General features: G+C 46.8%; 1 protein-coding gene across 1 annotated transcript in view; it reads left to right on the top strand.

Annotated features, from left to right (window-relative positions):
- Positions 1-1,425: 1,425 nt before the first annotated feature.
- jtb (jumping translocation breakpoint) overlaps positions 1,426-16,430 on the top strand; it is a 36,805-nt gene continuing 21,800 nt past the window's right edge. The window contains exons 1-3 of the mRNA XM_038803885.1: positions 1,426-1,576; positions 2,587-2,672; positions 10,923-10,996. Coding sequence (XP_038659813.1) covers positions 1,426-1,576; positions 2,587-2,672; positions 10,923-10,996 — 311 coding nt within the window. The remainder of the gene's footprint in view (positions 1,577-2,586; positions 2,673-10,922; positions 10,997-16,430) is intronic.

Raw genomic sequence — 16,430 nt, 5'->3', positions numbered from 1 at the left:
CTTGCAGGACCCCACTGGATACAGTCTTCCAGTTGGAAAAGCATCCCTCGACTATCGCCCTCTGCTTCCTGCCACTCGGCCAATTCTGGATCTAATTTGCCAAATTTCCTTGGATCCTGTGTGACCTTATCAAAAGCCTTGCTGAAGTCCAAGTGGACAACGTCAAATGGAATGCCCTCATCTATACACCTGGTCACCTCTTTGAAAAATTCACTCAAGTTAGTCAGACATGACCTCCCCTCAACAAAACCATGCTGACTGTTATTGATTAATCCCTGCCTCTCCAAATGCAGATTAATTCTGTCTCTCAGAATTGCTTTCAATAGTTTCCCCAATACTGAGGTTAGACTGACTGGCCTGTAGTTTCCTGGTTTATCACTTCCTCCCTTCTTCAATAATTGTACCACATTCGCTATCCTCCAGTCTTCTGGCACCTCACCTGTGACCAGAGAGGAATTGAAAATTATTACCAGTCCCCCTGCTCTTTCCTCCCTTGACTCACTCAACAGCCTGGGATACATTTCATCTGGCCCTGGAGATTTCTCTACTTTTAAGCCTGTCAGACCACCTGGAACCTGCTCCCTGTTAATGTTATTCTCTTTTATTTTATCACAGTCTCTTCTCCCTGATTTCTATACCCACACTGTCCCTCTCACGAGGGAACGGCGACACAATGTATTCATCTATAAGCCTACCTACGTCCTCTGGCTCCACACAATTACCACTGTGATCTTTAATGGGCCCTACTCTTTCCCTAGTTATCCCTTTATCCTTAATGTACTTGTAAAACAACTTGGGGTTTTCATTTATTTTACCTGCCAGTATCCTTACATATCCCCTTTTCGCTCTCCTAATTTTCTTTTTAAGGTCCCTTTTGCACATTCGATACGCCTCTAGGGCTTCTGCTGTTTTGAGCCCTCCATATCTGCTATAAGCCTCCCTTTTTCTCCTTATCCAATGCTGCATATCTCTCATTATCCAGGGTTCACTGGACTAGAAGAGAGGGGACAGTCGAGAGAAACCCTTTGAGTATAAAGAAAGTAGGAAGGTACTTAAGCGGGAAATTAGGAGGGCTAGGAGGAGTCATGAAAAGCACTTGGCAAGTAGGATTAAGGTGAATCCCAAAGCTTTTTATTCATATGTGAAAAGCAAGAGACTGGTCAGGAAAGGATTGGACACTTAAGGACAGTAGGGGGAAGCTATGTGTTGAGCCAGAGGAAATGGCCGAGATACTAAATGAGTACTTTGCATCAGTGTCACATCGGTAGTGGGTAAATTATTGGAAAGAATTCTCAGTGACAGGATTTATACCCATTTGGAAACAAATGGACTCATTTGCGATAGCATGGTTTTGTGAAGGGGAGGTCATGCCTCACTAATTTGATCAGGTTTTTTGAGGATGTGACAAAGATTATTGAGAGGAGGATGGGAACAACTGTTGAAAGCTGGTGTGGAGCCTGTGACACAGAGGAAGATGGTGGAGGGTCAGGGTCTGAGCTTGCCAGCCCAGTGATTGAGCTTCCTCCACTAGACTTTTTCCCAGAGGAAGGAGAACTTGGAAGACCCGGCCAAGGTGGTGGGTCCCATAAAGGCGGGGATTGACCGCATAGAAATTAGGTTGGAGGCTTCGGGTCAGGCGATCCAGAAGGTGGGGGAGGCGATGGTGAGCACGAGGAACAGCTCGCCTCGATGGCTGCGGAGATGGGATTAATGAGAGATCAACAGAAGAGGCTGCAGGATAAGGTAGAGGACTTGGAGAATAAATCACTTGAGGATCGTGGGCCTGCTGGAGGGCAGTGAGGGAGGGGACGCCGGTGCATTTGTGACGTGGATATTCGAGAAGCTGCTGGGTAAGGGAGCATTTGCTCGGCCCTTGGAAGTGGACCAGGCGCACAGGCTGCTTATGAGGAAGCCGCGGATAAACAGGCTGCCGAGGGCGATGGCGGTCCGATTGCACTGGTTCCTGGATAAGGAATGTATTTTGAGGTGGGTCAGGCAGACGAGGTGCTGTACATGGGAAGGCAGTGAGCTATGTATCTTATCAGAACCTGGGTGCAGAGCTGGCCAAAAAGAGGCGAGCTTCAACAAGGTGAAGTCGGCCCTCTGCTAGAAGGGGGTGAAGTTTGGCATGTTATCCCAGCGCGTCTGTGGGTAGCGTATGAAGGCCGGGAACTCTGGGTTGCCAGAGGATACGATGGAATTAATTGGACTGAGGACATTGAACCCTGGAGGGGATGTTCCTATCTTGTATCTTGGTTTTCTTCTGGTTTGAATTAATCACTTTTGGGCTGTACTTGAGGATGTAGCTCTGTTTTGGGCTTTGGGTCTGTTTGTTTGTTTTGATGGGGGATGGGGGGGGGGATTGTACAAAGGAAGAAAAATGGAAATGGTTAGAATCAGGTATTCAACCGTATGATGATGAAATTTGGAGAGAAGTTCAAACTTGTAAACCAGTCGCCCCCGATAGACTATCGGAGGTTACCTTTTCAAAAATGTCAATAGTTATAAATACTGAAACATAATCTTTTTCCTATAAACTAATAACATTCTATAACTTGATTTATGTTATCTTTATGAATTAAACAGCAGGAATTTTACAATCATGGCCTTGCTGGGAAAAAGAAGAATTCAGTATTATAAGAAAATGTACCTCATGCAGCGATTATGAAAAGGTATTGTGTAATGTAACTTACAAACATTTTATGTCCATATTGAGTAATTCTAAAATTTATTTTGAGATGGAAAATAAATCAGTAAATTAATATCATAAATAAAAATAATGAAGACATTTATTTGCTACCCTTGTGCCTTTGGTATAATGACAACATATACTGTACCAGGAACTAACCAACCTGCTCTCAATATAATTTCATAACTAGTTCGTAAATTGTGCAGAATAATATATTTGATTGTAATTTGCTGCAGATCCAAATATGCTATGCCTACTGGCTCTCCCTTCTCTATCCCACTAGCTGTAACTTTAATAAGCTTTGATAAAAAAAATTAAATTTAGAGTACCCAATTATTTTTTTTTCCAATCAAGGAGCAATTCAGCGTGGCCAATCCACCCAACCTGCACATCTTTGGGTTGTGAAGGTGAAACCCACGCAGGCACGGGGAGAATGTGCAAACTCCACACAGACAGTGACCCGGGCCCGGCCAGGATTGAACCTGGGTCCTCAGCGCCGGAGGCAGCAGTGCTAACCACTGTGCCACCGTGCCACCCTGCTCTGGTAAAAATGTTGACACCCCCCCTTCCCAATTGTATTATGATTTTTTAAGTGCCCTGTTACCATCTCCCTAATAATGCAGTCTAATATTTTTCTCACTACTGATATTGGGTTAGCTGCTCTACAGTTCACCACTATAATCTGTCCTACCTCTGCCTCTAAATTTACTTATTTTTACGTTTCCTACTACTTTATTCGTATTCTATTTTGCTTTCTTTATCAATATTTTTGGTCATCCTTTAAATTCTAAAATCCTTTTCAAACCATATGTCATACTCTTTGGCAGCATTATAAGCTTCTTCATTTAATCCAATACTATCTTTAACTGCAGTTGGATCTTCATTCCGATGGGGATGTATATTCATTGCGAATTATGATCTAATTCTTTAACTGTTGGCATTGATCATCTATTGCCAGGAAGTATTACTTGTATTTATATTGTGTCTTTATTGTAATAAACCATCCCAAGAGTGTTATTAAGCAAAACTTGACAGCGTCACTTAGAGATATTGAGGTGGATGACCAAAAGATTGGTCAATAAAGGTAGCTTATTAGTATGAGAGAAAGATAGTGACAGCGGTTTATTGAGGGAATTCTGAGGGAATTCCAGAGTTTAGTGCCTTGTCAGCTGTAGGCACAGCCGCCAACCATGGAACAATTAAAATCAGAAATGCTTTGAGGTCAGAATTATAGGAGAGCAGATATCTTGGAAAAATGTGGGGCGAGAAGAGATGACTAAGATGGGGCGGGGCAAATCTGTGGAGAGATCTGGAAACTAAAATGGGAATTTTTTGAGGCATTGCGTTATCCAGCAATTTATATAGTCAGTGAGGACAAGCGCGATTGGTGAATGGGACTTATTACACATTAGGACACGGGAAGCAGAGTTTTGCACAACCTCAAGTTTACAGAGAGTAGAATGTTGGAGGCTGATCAAGAGTCGATTGAAATAGTCAAGTCCAAAGGTAAAGGCATGCATGAGGGTTCCAGCAGCAGATGAAATGAGGTAGCAGAGTTGGGCAGTACTGGAAATAGATGATCCTAGTGCTGGCACATATGTGTTTGAAATCTCATCTGGGTATGAAATATGACACCAAGGTTGTGAACAGTCTTGTTTGGTTCCAGAGTATTGCCCGGGAGAAAGAATGAGTCGGTGACTGCAGGATGACGTTTGCAGTGGAGACCCAAGATAATTTTATCTTCGCCGTGTTTATTTGGAGCAAATTCAAACTCCTTCTATACTGGATGTCACAAAGGCAGTCTGATAATTTTAAGACAGTGGAGGAGTGGTGAGGGAGAGCTGAGTGATGCCAGCATTCATGTGAAATCTGCTGAGTTTTCAGATGTTGTCAAGGTGCAGCATGTAAATGAGAAATGGGATCCAAGGTTGGATCCTTTGAGGATACCAGAGTGTTGCAAGAAAAACCAGATGATTCTCCGGCTACGTTTAGACAGATGAGATTTAAACCAGGCAAAATGCAGTGACACCCAGCTGGACAATGGTAGAGTTGTTAGAGAATAACGTCATCAACTGTCTTAAGAGTGTTTGACAAGGATGAGGAGAGAGTTTATTTTTGCCACAGTTGCATAGGATAATATTTGTGATTTTTGTCACAGCTTTCAATCAGGTTTTCCAATCTAATCTGAGCAAACCTGTCCTTTGTAACAATATAGTTTACTTTGTTCAGATTTGAGATCCCAGTTCGACTTGACCAGATCACACACTAACCCAAAACAAAATTCATTCATATTGTGATGTACCAATTGATAGGCTCCAGTTATATAAAGCTGTTAATTACCTTGTCTCATTATTAGATGTAAAATAGCCTGATCCATTGACAGACTGATCTCAACCTATCTTGAACTCATCCTCCACATTATTGCTGCAAATTCGGTTCATCCAGTCTATTTGAGGGTTAAAGTCCTGCGTGACTACAGTTATCCTATATGTACCATTAATATCCTGATTCATACATGCCCAGTAGTTGGGGCCCTATTGTCACTTAGCTCCATCCAAACTGATTCTATGAGGCTGAATTTAGTGATGTGATCGGATTCACGCTCTTTGCATGATTTTAAATATATTTTAATCTTACTAAACGTAGCATCCAGCCCCTGGAGGCGTGATGCCCCCCCCCCCCCCCAAGTTTCTGTTTTGACTGATAGAAGATCTGGTCAGAAAGCTTGGGCTGCGTTTCTGGAGAGAAACACGTCGGTTTTCAGTCAGAACCTGACACTTTGCTATTTTGTTTTCTGAAAATCCCACCCTATATCTTTTTAAAAAATATATATTTTATTCCAAATATATATGCACAACATCAACAGAATGCACAGTCCATCAAAACATAGTCAACAGTTTGTATAGTTTTTCCTTTTCTAATCCCCCATCCCACAACCAGGATGAGCAACTCTTCAAATAAGGTAATAAACTGCCTCAACAGCACCTCAAAACCCTCTTCTGACCCCCCCTATCTCGAACATAATCTCCCTCCTCCCCCCAGGTGGAGGTATATGCAGATGCCTCCAATTCAAAAGAATCCTTCACCGGTATTCAGAGAGGCGAAGGTCACAGCATCAGCCCCCTTCCCCTCCAGCAGCCCCGGCTCCTATGAAACCCCAAAGATTGCCACTGGAGGGTCCGGCCTGACCTCAGCCCAAACTATCCCGAATAATGTTCTGAACACCGTCTCCCAAAAGCTCTCCAGCTTCTCGCAGTCCCAGAACATCCGTGCGTGATTCGCCAGCCGAAGCCCACACTTCTCGCACCCATCGGCCACCCCCTGGAAGAATCCACTCATCCAGCCCGAGTCATGTGTAGCTTGTGCACCACATTGAACTGAATCAAGCTCACCTTCACACAGGAGAAGGTTGAATTCACTTGACCGCATCGCCTCACACTAGAGTACCTACCCTATTTCCCTCCCCAACTCCTCCTCCCACTTGCACTTTATCCTCAACACCTGTACCTTGTCCTGCTCCCCTAGCCACCCGTTTATGTCACCAATCCTCCCTCCCCCAAATCGTCAGGGAGCGGCAGTTGCCCCAACAACGTGTACTCTGGCAGCTGGGGGAATGTCTACCACTCTTTTCGCACAAAGTCCTGCATCTGCATATACCTAAACTCGCTATCCCTTGGCAGCTCAAACTACTCCAGCAGCTTGTTCAGCTTTCCATATGTCTCATCCACCACCTCAGCTTAAACCTATGGTTTCCACACAGTGGCATCAACTTGAAATGCCGCCTCAACTGATTCCATATCCTGACAGTCGACTGCATCGCCAGACTTCCCGAATACTTCCCCAGGGCTAACGGCAATAGGGCCATCACCAGGGCCCTCAGACTGGACCCTCTGCAGGACTCTTCCTTCAAAAGTTTGGCATTGCCAAAACCCCTTTCTGTCTCTGCCTCTGCTACAGAGCCCTCTTCACCTTCAGTACCTTCCTGTCCATATAAACTCTGAGATCAGTACCCCCACCTCCCGGTAAAAGACATTGGGGAGAAAGATCAGGAGGGTCTAAAAGACAAACAAGAACCTTGGCAGCACATTCATCTTTAACACCTGCACCCTCCCTTCCAACATCAAGTTCAAAGCATCCCACCTCTTGAGATCCCCCCTAACCTCCTTCACTGATGTTGTCAAGTTCCAGCTGTGCATCATGGCCCACTCGTGGGTCACCTGAATCCCCAAATACCTAAACAGCTCTCTTTCCACCTTAAATGATAATGCCCCAAATTGGCCCCCCCGCCCCGCCAGATTCACGGTAAACATCTCGCTCTTCGCTACGTTCAGCTTATGCCTGAAGAAGGCCCCAAACCCCTCCAGCAGACCCATGATTCCGCTCATACTCTCCAGCCAGCGGGTCTGACACAAACAACAGCTGGCCGTCTGCGTACAGAGAAACCTGGTGCTCCCTGTCCTCCTTCACAATCCCTCAACACTCGGCTGACCCCTAAAGTGCCATTGCCAAGGGCTCAATTGCCAACGCAAATAACAATGATGACAGTTGGTACCCCTGTCTCGTTCCCCTATGCAGCCCAAAATACCCTGAATGCATCCTGTTAGTGTACACACTTGCCAATGGGGATGCATACAAAAGACTCATCCACACCACAAACTTTGGCCCAAACCAAATCTATCCTGAATCTCAAACCGATACCTCCACTCTACCTGGTCAGAGGCCTTCTTTGCATCCATGGATACAATAACTTCGGAGACACCTCCAGCCTACATACCAGCACCTTCGCCAATACTTTCACATCCGTGTTCAACAAAGAGATGGGTCTGTAGGACCCACACTACAGTGGGTCCTTCACCTTCTTCGGGATCAACAAAATCACCGCCTGCAAAAAAAAAATTACTGGCAACTCGCCACTCTCCACTGCCTGACTGAATATCCCCATCAGATGGGGGGCCAACTCTGTTGCAAACTGCTTATAGAATTCTGCCGGAAAACCATCCGGGCCCGGGGGCTTCCCCAACTGCATTCCCCTGTAGCTATCCATCACCTCCCTGAATCCCAGCGACTTCTCCAATGCCTGCCTCTTCCTCTCCTCCAACTCTGGGAACTCCAACCCATCCAGAAACTGTCCCATATCCCCCGCCTCTTGACCAGCTCAGCCGTATACAACTTCTCATAGTTCCTCCTGAACATCTCCATCTTTTACGGCTCTGATACCCTCTCCCCTTTTCTGCTCTTACCTTAAAAATAGCCCTAGACGCTGCCTGCCGCCACAAATGGTGGGCCAGCATACGGTTCGCCTTCTCTCCATACTCATACAGCACCCCCTCCGGCCTTTGCAGCTGCCCCACTGCCTTGCCTGCCGTCAGCCTATTAATCTGCCCCTGCAACCTCATGCACTCCGCCAGCAACTATTTCCTTGGGGCCGCTGAGTATCTTCAATCCACCTCCGCTATCTCGTCCAACAGCGGCCTATGCTCCTCCCTCCACCTCCCCCTGTCTCTATGAGCCTTAAACGGAATAATCTCACCATGGACCACTGCCTTCAAAGCTTCCCAGAACGTGGCTGCCGACACCTCCTTGTTCTGATTCAGTTCCACATAATTCCTAATCTGTTCCACATGAACTCTAATCGCCACCCTTGCCTCGTGCAGAAAGGAGGAGTACTCTCTTTTCCACCCCCACCCCACTAATCCACCATCTCCATGCTCTCCATAACTCCTCCCAGCTCCTTCGCCATCCTCGACCTTCCCATCGATCTGGGGACTCGATCTGGCCACCTTCAGCTCCATTACACAGTTAAAATACCCTCCCATGAACAACTGGTGCGTGTCTAAGTCCGGGATCGCCCCAGTAGCTTCTTTACAAACCCTGCAACTATCACAAAACTTCCCCCTGAATATCACGTCTCCCTGGCCCCCGTAAACCCTGTTTTCTTAGTTAACAAAATGACCACCCTCCTCGACTTCGAATCAAACCCCAAGTGAAGTACCTGTCCCACCCATCCCTTCCTCAGCCTAACCTGATCCTTCACCCGATGTTGCGTCTCCTACAGGAAAATCACCTCGGCTTTCAAACCCCTCAGTGTGTGAAAATCCAGGACCTCTTGACCAATCTGTTCAACTGGCAGATGTTCCAAGTCACAACTCTACCTGAGGCTTGCACCTCCAGCCCCTCTATTGTCCACCATCATCCCCCTTTGATTCTGCCTCGCCCAACCTCACTCTAAACTGGGCGCATACAAGATGCCCCCCCCCCCCATTCTGCCCATGGTCATCCTCCAAACCTGCCACTTTGCATCCTTCCCCCTCTCCCCCCAGGCCTGGCCACCCCTCACGGCCTCCTCCCCACCACACTTCCGTTCACCAGCATTGCTTTCCATGGGATCTCCTGATTGAAGGCCCTTCTGCACACCCATCCCACCAGCCCCAGCGTGCGCAACCGGCCCCCAACCCCCCTGAATAACGACCAAACCGCCAACGCCACCCAAAGGGCCCCAACAAACACACCTGAAAAAAACACCAAATTCACATATAACCTCTAGCTCAAAAAAGCAAAAGGTTGGAGGGGCGGGGGGGAATTGTACACTTGCAGTTTCTAACAAAAAAGAAACCCCTCCCTCCCCCATTGGCAACCCAAAACAACAATAACTCTCAGTTTTCGTGGACTTAACTCCTCCGTCTCATACCACCCCTCAGCTCTCCCCTAACTTATGGTCCCTTATAAAATCATTCGCCTCCTCCGGCACCTCAAAATAATACTCCCAGCTGTCATGAATCACCCAGAGTCTGGCTGTGTACACGCCCCAAACCGTAATATGTCGTCTGTATAACACCGTCTTGGGCTTGTTCAAACCTGCACGCCTCTTCGTCAGCTCCGCACCAATGTCCTGGCAAATCCAAACTCTATTACCCTCCCAGTCACAGACTTGTTTCGCACAATCACTGCCTGCACCGGCTTCCCTGCTCTCGGCTTCTACCTGAAGAACCTATGGGCCTGGTCCATCTCTGGGGCCTTATCCAGCACCTTCTCCTCCATCATCCCGGCCAACATTCTCGAGATGTACTTCGTGGCACTCATTCCATCCACAATCTGCAAATTCTGTCGTCTGGACCTATTCTCCTGCTCCTTCACCTTCGACGGCAACGACTTGCACAGGTCCACTAGGATCCAGACCGCCACCTCCAAAGACACGGTCACTCTGGTCGGACACCACCTTCTCCACCTCACAAATCGTCACCCCCTACGCTTCGACACACTTTTCCACCCGATCTAGAGACCTGCGACTGCGAAGAAGTGCCACTGCTCCCTCAATCGCCTTCGACCAGTCACTATGCATCTCCTTCCTCTGATGCCAAAATTCCTCCTTGATGAAGCTCATCAATTGCTCCATCTGAGGCTTTGCCACGGAGGATGACCCTTCTCCCTCCGCCATTTTCACAATTGGTGCTGCACCACAGGTCCCCTCCAACTCCTTAGCCAGGACTTGCACAGTCTTCTGCTGGGTCTGATAGCCAGTAGAAATGCCAATCCAGGGGAGAACCTCTTTTACACTTTCCGCTCTATGTTTCTACTGAAACTACCCAGAAGGCAGGTAAAAAATGCCAAAACCAACGCCTTTGAGGCAGAGCTGCCCTATGAGCGACCACTTACTCCATGGCCGCCACCGGAGGTCCACCTTGTATCTTGATTTCTCAGCTAACACCCTTTCTCTTTTTTCCATCCTATCCTTTATTATCAGGGCTATACTTCATCGCACCCCTCCAGCCCCCCACTTTCCCACGTTTTGGATGAGGCTCTGAGTCTAGCTGAGTAAACTTACACTCGCTTTTCTATTTCTCTTTTTGGTTATGGGAAGAAAACGTAAGAGGAACAGGGGGAGAAAAATGTTTTCGTGGACAAATTCCCAGATTGCAATTGAGCTTCCTGCTGCTGAATGTGTGTGGAAAAATCTCCGATCCAATTTATTCTACCATTTTGATAAATCTTGGTGAAACTAATAATGACAGACCAAATATATATAATTCTGATGCCACAATCACTGAGGAAATGACCCAATTTGCACATCTGAGCCAAATCCGCCAAATTATCCAGAAACAAGTTCAAAATTAGAACGCATCACATAGTAGCGTTGACATGGTTGACTACCCATATATTTTGTCTTTTTAAAAAAAAAAAACCTGATGTGTATTATTACTATTATTTTATGACTTATCCATCTAACTTTTTGCAGAAAGTGAAGGTGGAATGTGCATTTACTGGGTTTGTGGAAGAAATACAGTGTACATCAGACCATAAGTACAGGAGGTAAGACAAACCCAGCATTGAGTCCAGTAGAACTTCTTGTCCAGTAGAACTGCTTGTCCATTTTAAGAAATTATGGACATTGGAAAGGCCAACTTAATCAGAAAATCCCTAAGAATCTCCAGGGAAAAATAAATGTAATACTTGCAATTACAGTAATAAATACTTGCAATTTCAGAAACAAACAGAAATTTAAGTTTTGTGTATGACTATTTGTTTTATTTCACTTGCAAGTTAGTGACTTCCCCATTAGGTTGTTTGTTATCTTTAACTGGGTCTATATTAGCTTGTACTGTCCACCAATTGGTTGTCATTGCTTTCTTCTGTCTTCATTAGGTCATAAGGTTGGAATGACAGTCAGTCACCCCATTATATTCGTCTTATTTACATTTACAATTAGCACCCATATGGTGCTATTTTTATCTTTGGTGCAAGGCCTGAATTCCTATATTGCTTGACCAGTTTGAATGTTTTAGTAAAGTCTGCAACATTCTCCTTGCACCCATACAAGAACACTCACTCATTCTCTTTAGTAGTTTGGTCTTTTTATTGTTCATCTTTGTCATGATTTTGCAGTGGTGGAGAGTCATGGACCATATAGTTGCCACCATTATCTCTAATTCTAACTTCTACAGGTCATTTTTGGATGGGTGTTTAGTTAAATCTGAATATATTTTTTAGAAACAAAAAACACACCATAAAACTGGTGCAGTGCAGCGCAATCATGTCACCGTATAGAAGAAAAATACAGTTGAATTATCTAACCCAGAACGTTGACATAAGAAAATAAAAGAATGAAGACCATAAATAAATAAAAAGAGGGAGAAAGGGCATACAGCCCCATGTACAGTATATTAGGGACATAACTGCACATTCTGTGGAAAACTTTGGAGGAGTAAATCTAACACCACAAAGTCTGTATATTCAAGATAGGGGCCCATACATTTTGGAGTAAGTCCAACTTGGATTGAAGTATACAAATTAAAAATTCCATTGGACGGCACTCTATAATAATTTTGTCAATTTTGGACAGGAGGTGACTTATCAATGATCAAGAATATAAAATATTTTGTCTTGCTGCAAATGTTATAATATTATGCTACCTTTTCTCGTTATAGTCCAATTATACGTTTATCTGGAATCAGAAACACCGGGTCCATCTCCCAAGGTCAGATCAAATAGTTTTCCCACCTCCATGTACCTGACAAATAGCATTTTTAACATTTCAACACAAGACCAGACACAGAGTATAGTTCCATATTGCAATTCTACATTTTTTGCACAGTGGAGATATGACTGAGTCCATCTTGTGTCTTAAACCTGGTGTAATATGCAAACAATGTAGAATTTGTAGTTTAATCGCCTTTGTTCTATTACAAACATTCTCCTAGATATCTCCCCAGATCTCTTCATCGATATTCACCGCAAGATCCCTTTCCCAAATCTGCAGTACTCTTGCATATTTGTCTTGGATCTAGAACATAGTGTCATAAAAATGACTAAATAATCGTCCTGGATCCATAAGCAGTAATATTGTTTTCTACAAGAAAAACATTGGGATTAAGATGCAAGGTTGTTTTATTAAGAATAAAGTCTTTAAGTTGAGTATTTGAAAAAAATGCATGTCTGGGGATATTACATTGTTGTCTCAGTTTTTTTAAAATAATCATTTTATTGAGGTATTTTTGGTATTGTAACAACAACACAGTAAACAATATACATGAAACTATAAACATATTACATATTGCAAAAGCCGTCTCCCTTCCTTACAGGTCCCACCTTTATTAACCCCCTACTCTAAGCTAAACTAAGCCCCCCCCCCCCCCCCTTCTGCTGACAATTAATTTTCCGCAAAGAAGTCGACGAAAGGTTGCCACCTCTGGGCGAGCCCTAACAGTGACCCTCTCAAAGTGCACTTGATTTTTTTCCAAACAGAGAAAGCTAGCCATGTCCGATAGCCAGGTCTCTGACTTCGGTGGCTATGAGTCCCTCCAAGCTAATAGTATCTGTCTCCGGGCTACCAGGGAAGCAAAGGCCAGAACGTCTGCCTCTTTCTCCTCCTGGATTCCCGGGTCTTCCGACACCCCGAAAATCACCACCTCCGGACTCAGCGCCACCCTTGTTTTTAACACCGTGGACATGACATCTGCAAACCCCTGCCAAAATCCCCTAAGCTTCGGACCTGACCAGAACATGTGGACATGGTTCGCTAGTCATCCCGCACATTTTGCACACCTGTCTTCCACCCCAAAGAATCTGCTCTTCCGGGCCACTGTCATGTGAGCCCGATGAACGACCTTGAATTGGAGCAGGCTGAGCCTGGCACAGGTTGCAGGTGCGGGACTTCCTACGTAAACAGGTGTCAACCTTCCCACTCCTACCACTAAAAGGATTCAGGACAGGGTAGTTTCCAGTCGGGGAGAGGGAAGGTTGACACCTGTTTACGTAGGAAGTCACGCACCTGCAGATACCTGAATTTGTTTCCCCTCGCCAACCCAAAGTACTCTGAAAGCTCCCCTCTATAAACACATCCCCCATCCTCTCAATCGCTGCTCTTCGTCATATCCGAAACCCTCCATCCATATTTCCCAGGGAAAACCGGTGATGATCACAGATTGGGGACCAGACCAATGCTCCCTCTGCTCCCACATGTCTCCTCCATTGCCCCCAGTCTCTCAGGGCTGCCACCACCATGGGGCTGGTGGAATACCGTGCCGGCGTGAATGGCAGAGGCGCAGTTACCAACGACCCCAGACTGGTGCCCTTGCATGAAGCAGCCTCCATATGCTCCCAGGTCGACCCCTCCTGCACCACCCACTTCCTGATCATGGCTATATTCGCCGCCCAGTAATAGTTACTAAAATTTGACAGCGCCAGTCCACCCTCTCCCCGACTCCGCTCCAGCATTACCTTCTTTATTTACGGGGACTTGCCCACCCAAACGAAGCCAGTGATCACTTTGTTGACCCGTTTAAAAAAGGGCCGCTGAATAAAGATGGGGAGACATTGAAATACAAACAGGAATCTCTGGAGGACCGTCATCTTCACCGTCTGCACCCTCCCAGCCAGTGACAACGGAAGCGCGTCCTATCTCCGAAAATAGTCCTTCATTTGGTCTACTAGTCATTCCAGATTTAATTTATGCAGCCAGTCCCATTTCCGTGCCACTTGAATGCCTAGGTACCTAAAGCTTCCTCCTACTAATCTAAATGGCAGCTCCCCAATCGCCTTTCCTGTCCCCTCGCCTGGACTCCAAACATCTCTTTTCCCCATATTTAGCTTATACCCTGACAACCGGCCAAATTCCCCTGGAATCCTTATGATTTCCTCCATCCCCTCTATTCGGTCCGATACATACAGAAGCAGGTCGTCTGCACAGAGCGAGATTCTGTGCTCTCTTTCTTCCCCCCCCCCCCCCCCCCCCCCCCCCCCCCCCGGTCCAGCCCCTTGAGGCCCTCAGAGCAATTGCTAACTGCGCTATAGCTAGCGCGAACAACAGTGGGAGTGGGGAGAGGGGGCACCCTGTCTTGTCCCCCGGTGCAGTCTAAAATAGTCCGATGTTGTCCTATTCGTCCGTACGCTTGCCACAGGAGCCTGAGACAGCAACCTGACCCAGTCAATAAAGCCCCGTCCAAATCCGAACCGTCCCAGTAACACCCACAGATATTCCCATTCTACTCGATCAAAAGCCTTTTCTGCATCCATTGCGATCACTACCTCCACCTCCCAACTTCCGGGGGCATCATGATGACGTTTAACAACCTTCTTACATTGTCCACCAACTGCCTACCCTTAACAAACCCCGTCTGGTCCTCCCCAATAACGTCCGGAACACAATCCTCAAACCGGGAGGACCAAATTTTGGCAAGCAATTTGGAGTCCACATTCAACATGGATATCGGCTGTCGGACCCACACAGCTCTGGGTTCTTGTCCCACTTCAGAATCAGCGAAATTGTGGCCTGTGCCCCCAGCCCTTCTCCCAGCTCCCCGTCCACCTTTGGGAAATTCAGCCCTACCAAGAAGTGCCTCATCCCCTCCGGCCCCTAAGGGGGTTCCGACCTGTACAGCCTACTGTAGAAATCCCTAAATGCCTTATTCACCCCTGCTGAATCTCCAACCAGGTTCTCATCTCCGTCATTTACTTTCCCTATCCCCTGGCTGCTTCCCTCTTTCTAAGCTGCTCTGCAAGCATTCTGCTGGCCTTCTCTCCATGCTCATAAATCGCCCCCCTTGCCTTCCTCAGCTGCTCCACCGCCTTCCCTGTGGTTAACAAGCCGAACTCCGCCTGTAGCCTCCGCTATTCTCTTAAAAGCCCTGCCTCTGGGGTCTCCGCATACCTCCTATTGATCTGTAGTATCTCCTTTACCAGTCGGTCCGTCTCTGCCCTGTCCACCTTCTGCCTATCGGCCCGTATCGAGATCAGCTCCCCTCTGACCACCACCTTCAGTGCTTCCCAGACCACTGCTGCCGAAATTTCCCCCGTGTCGTTGACCTGCAGGTAGTTCTGAATACATTTCCTCAGCCGCTCGCACACCCCTTCGTCAGCCAAAAGTCCCACATCTAACCTCCAGTGCGGGTGTTGGTTACTGTCTTTAATAACCTGCAGGTCAACCCAGTGCGGAGCATGGTCTGAGATTGTGGTCGCCGAGTACCCTGTGTCCACCACCCCTGCCAGTAAAGCCCTGCTCAAAATAAAGAAATCAATCCGGAAGTACACTTTAAGCACTTGTGAATAGAAAGAGAACCCCTTCTCCATGGATCCACCCCCCCCCCCCCCCCCCCCCCCCCCCCCATCTGCTCCATGAACCCTTTTAGTTCCTTTGCCATTGCTGGCACCCTGCCTGTTTTCGAGCTTGACCTGTCCAAGCCAGGGTCAATAACCGTGTTGAAGTCCCCTCCCATGACCAACCTATGCAAGTCCAGGTCCGGTATCTTCCCCAGCATCCTCTTTATGAACTCCACATCATCCCAATTTGGCGCACACATTTACTAATACCACCTGCACCCCCTCCAGTTTCCCACTGATCATAATGTACCGACCTCCCACATCCGAGACTATTCTACCCGCCTCAAACACCACCTGCTTATTGATCAGGATCGCAGCTCCTCTAGTCTTTGAGTCTAGTTCCAGGTGAAATACCTGACTGACCCAGCCTTTCCTCAATCTAATCTGGTCAGTTACTGTAAGGTGCATCTCCTGCAACATTACCACGTCCGCCTTTAGTCCCCTAAGATGTGCGAACACACGTGCCCTCTTGACCAGCCCATTTAACCCTTGAACATTCCAGGTGATCAGCCTAGTTGGGGGGCTCATTGCCGTGACGCTGATCAGTCATCCCCTTTTTTGGGCCGCCTCCAGCCCATGCTCCGCGTCACCACCGGCCCGCTCCCAGGCAGCCTCCGACCCCAACCTCCTCTCTGTCCCTTAGCCCAAG

The sequence above is a fragment of the Scyliorhinus canicula genome, chromosome 8, assembly GCF_902713615.1.
Source record: "Scyliorhinus canicula chromosome 8, sScyCan1.1, whole genome shotgun sequence".
In the NCBI taxonomy this organism is placed as follows: Eukaryota; Metazoa; Chordata; class Chondrichthyes; order Carcharhiniformes; family Scyliorhinidae; genus Scyliorhinus; species Scyliorhinus canicula.
This window is presented reverse-complemented; position numbering and strand designations above follow the sequence as displayed.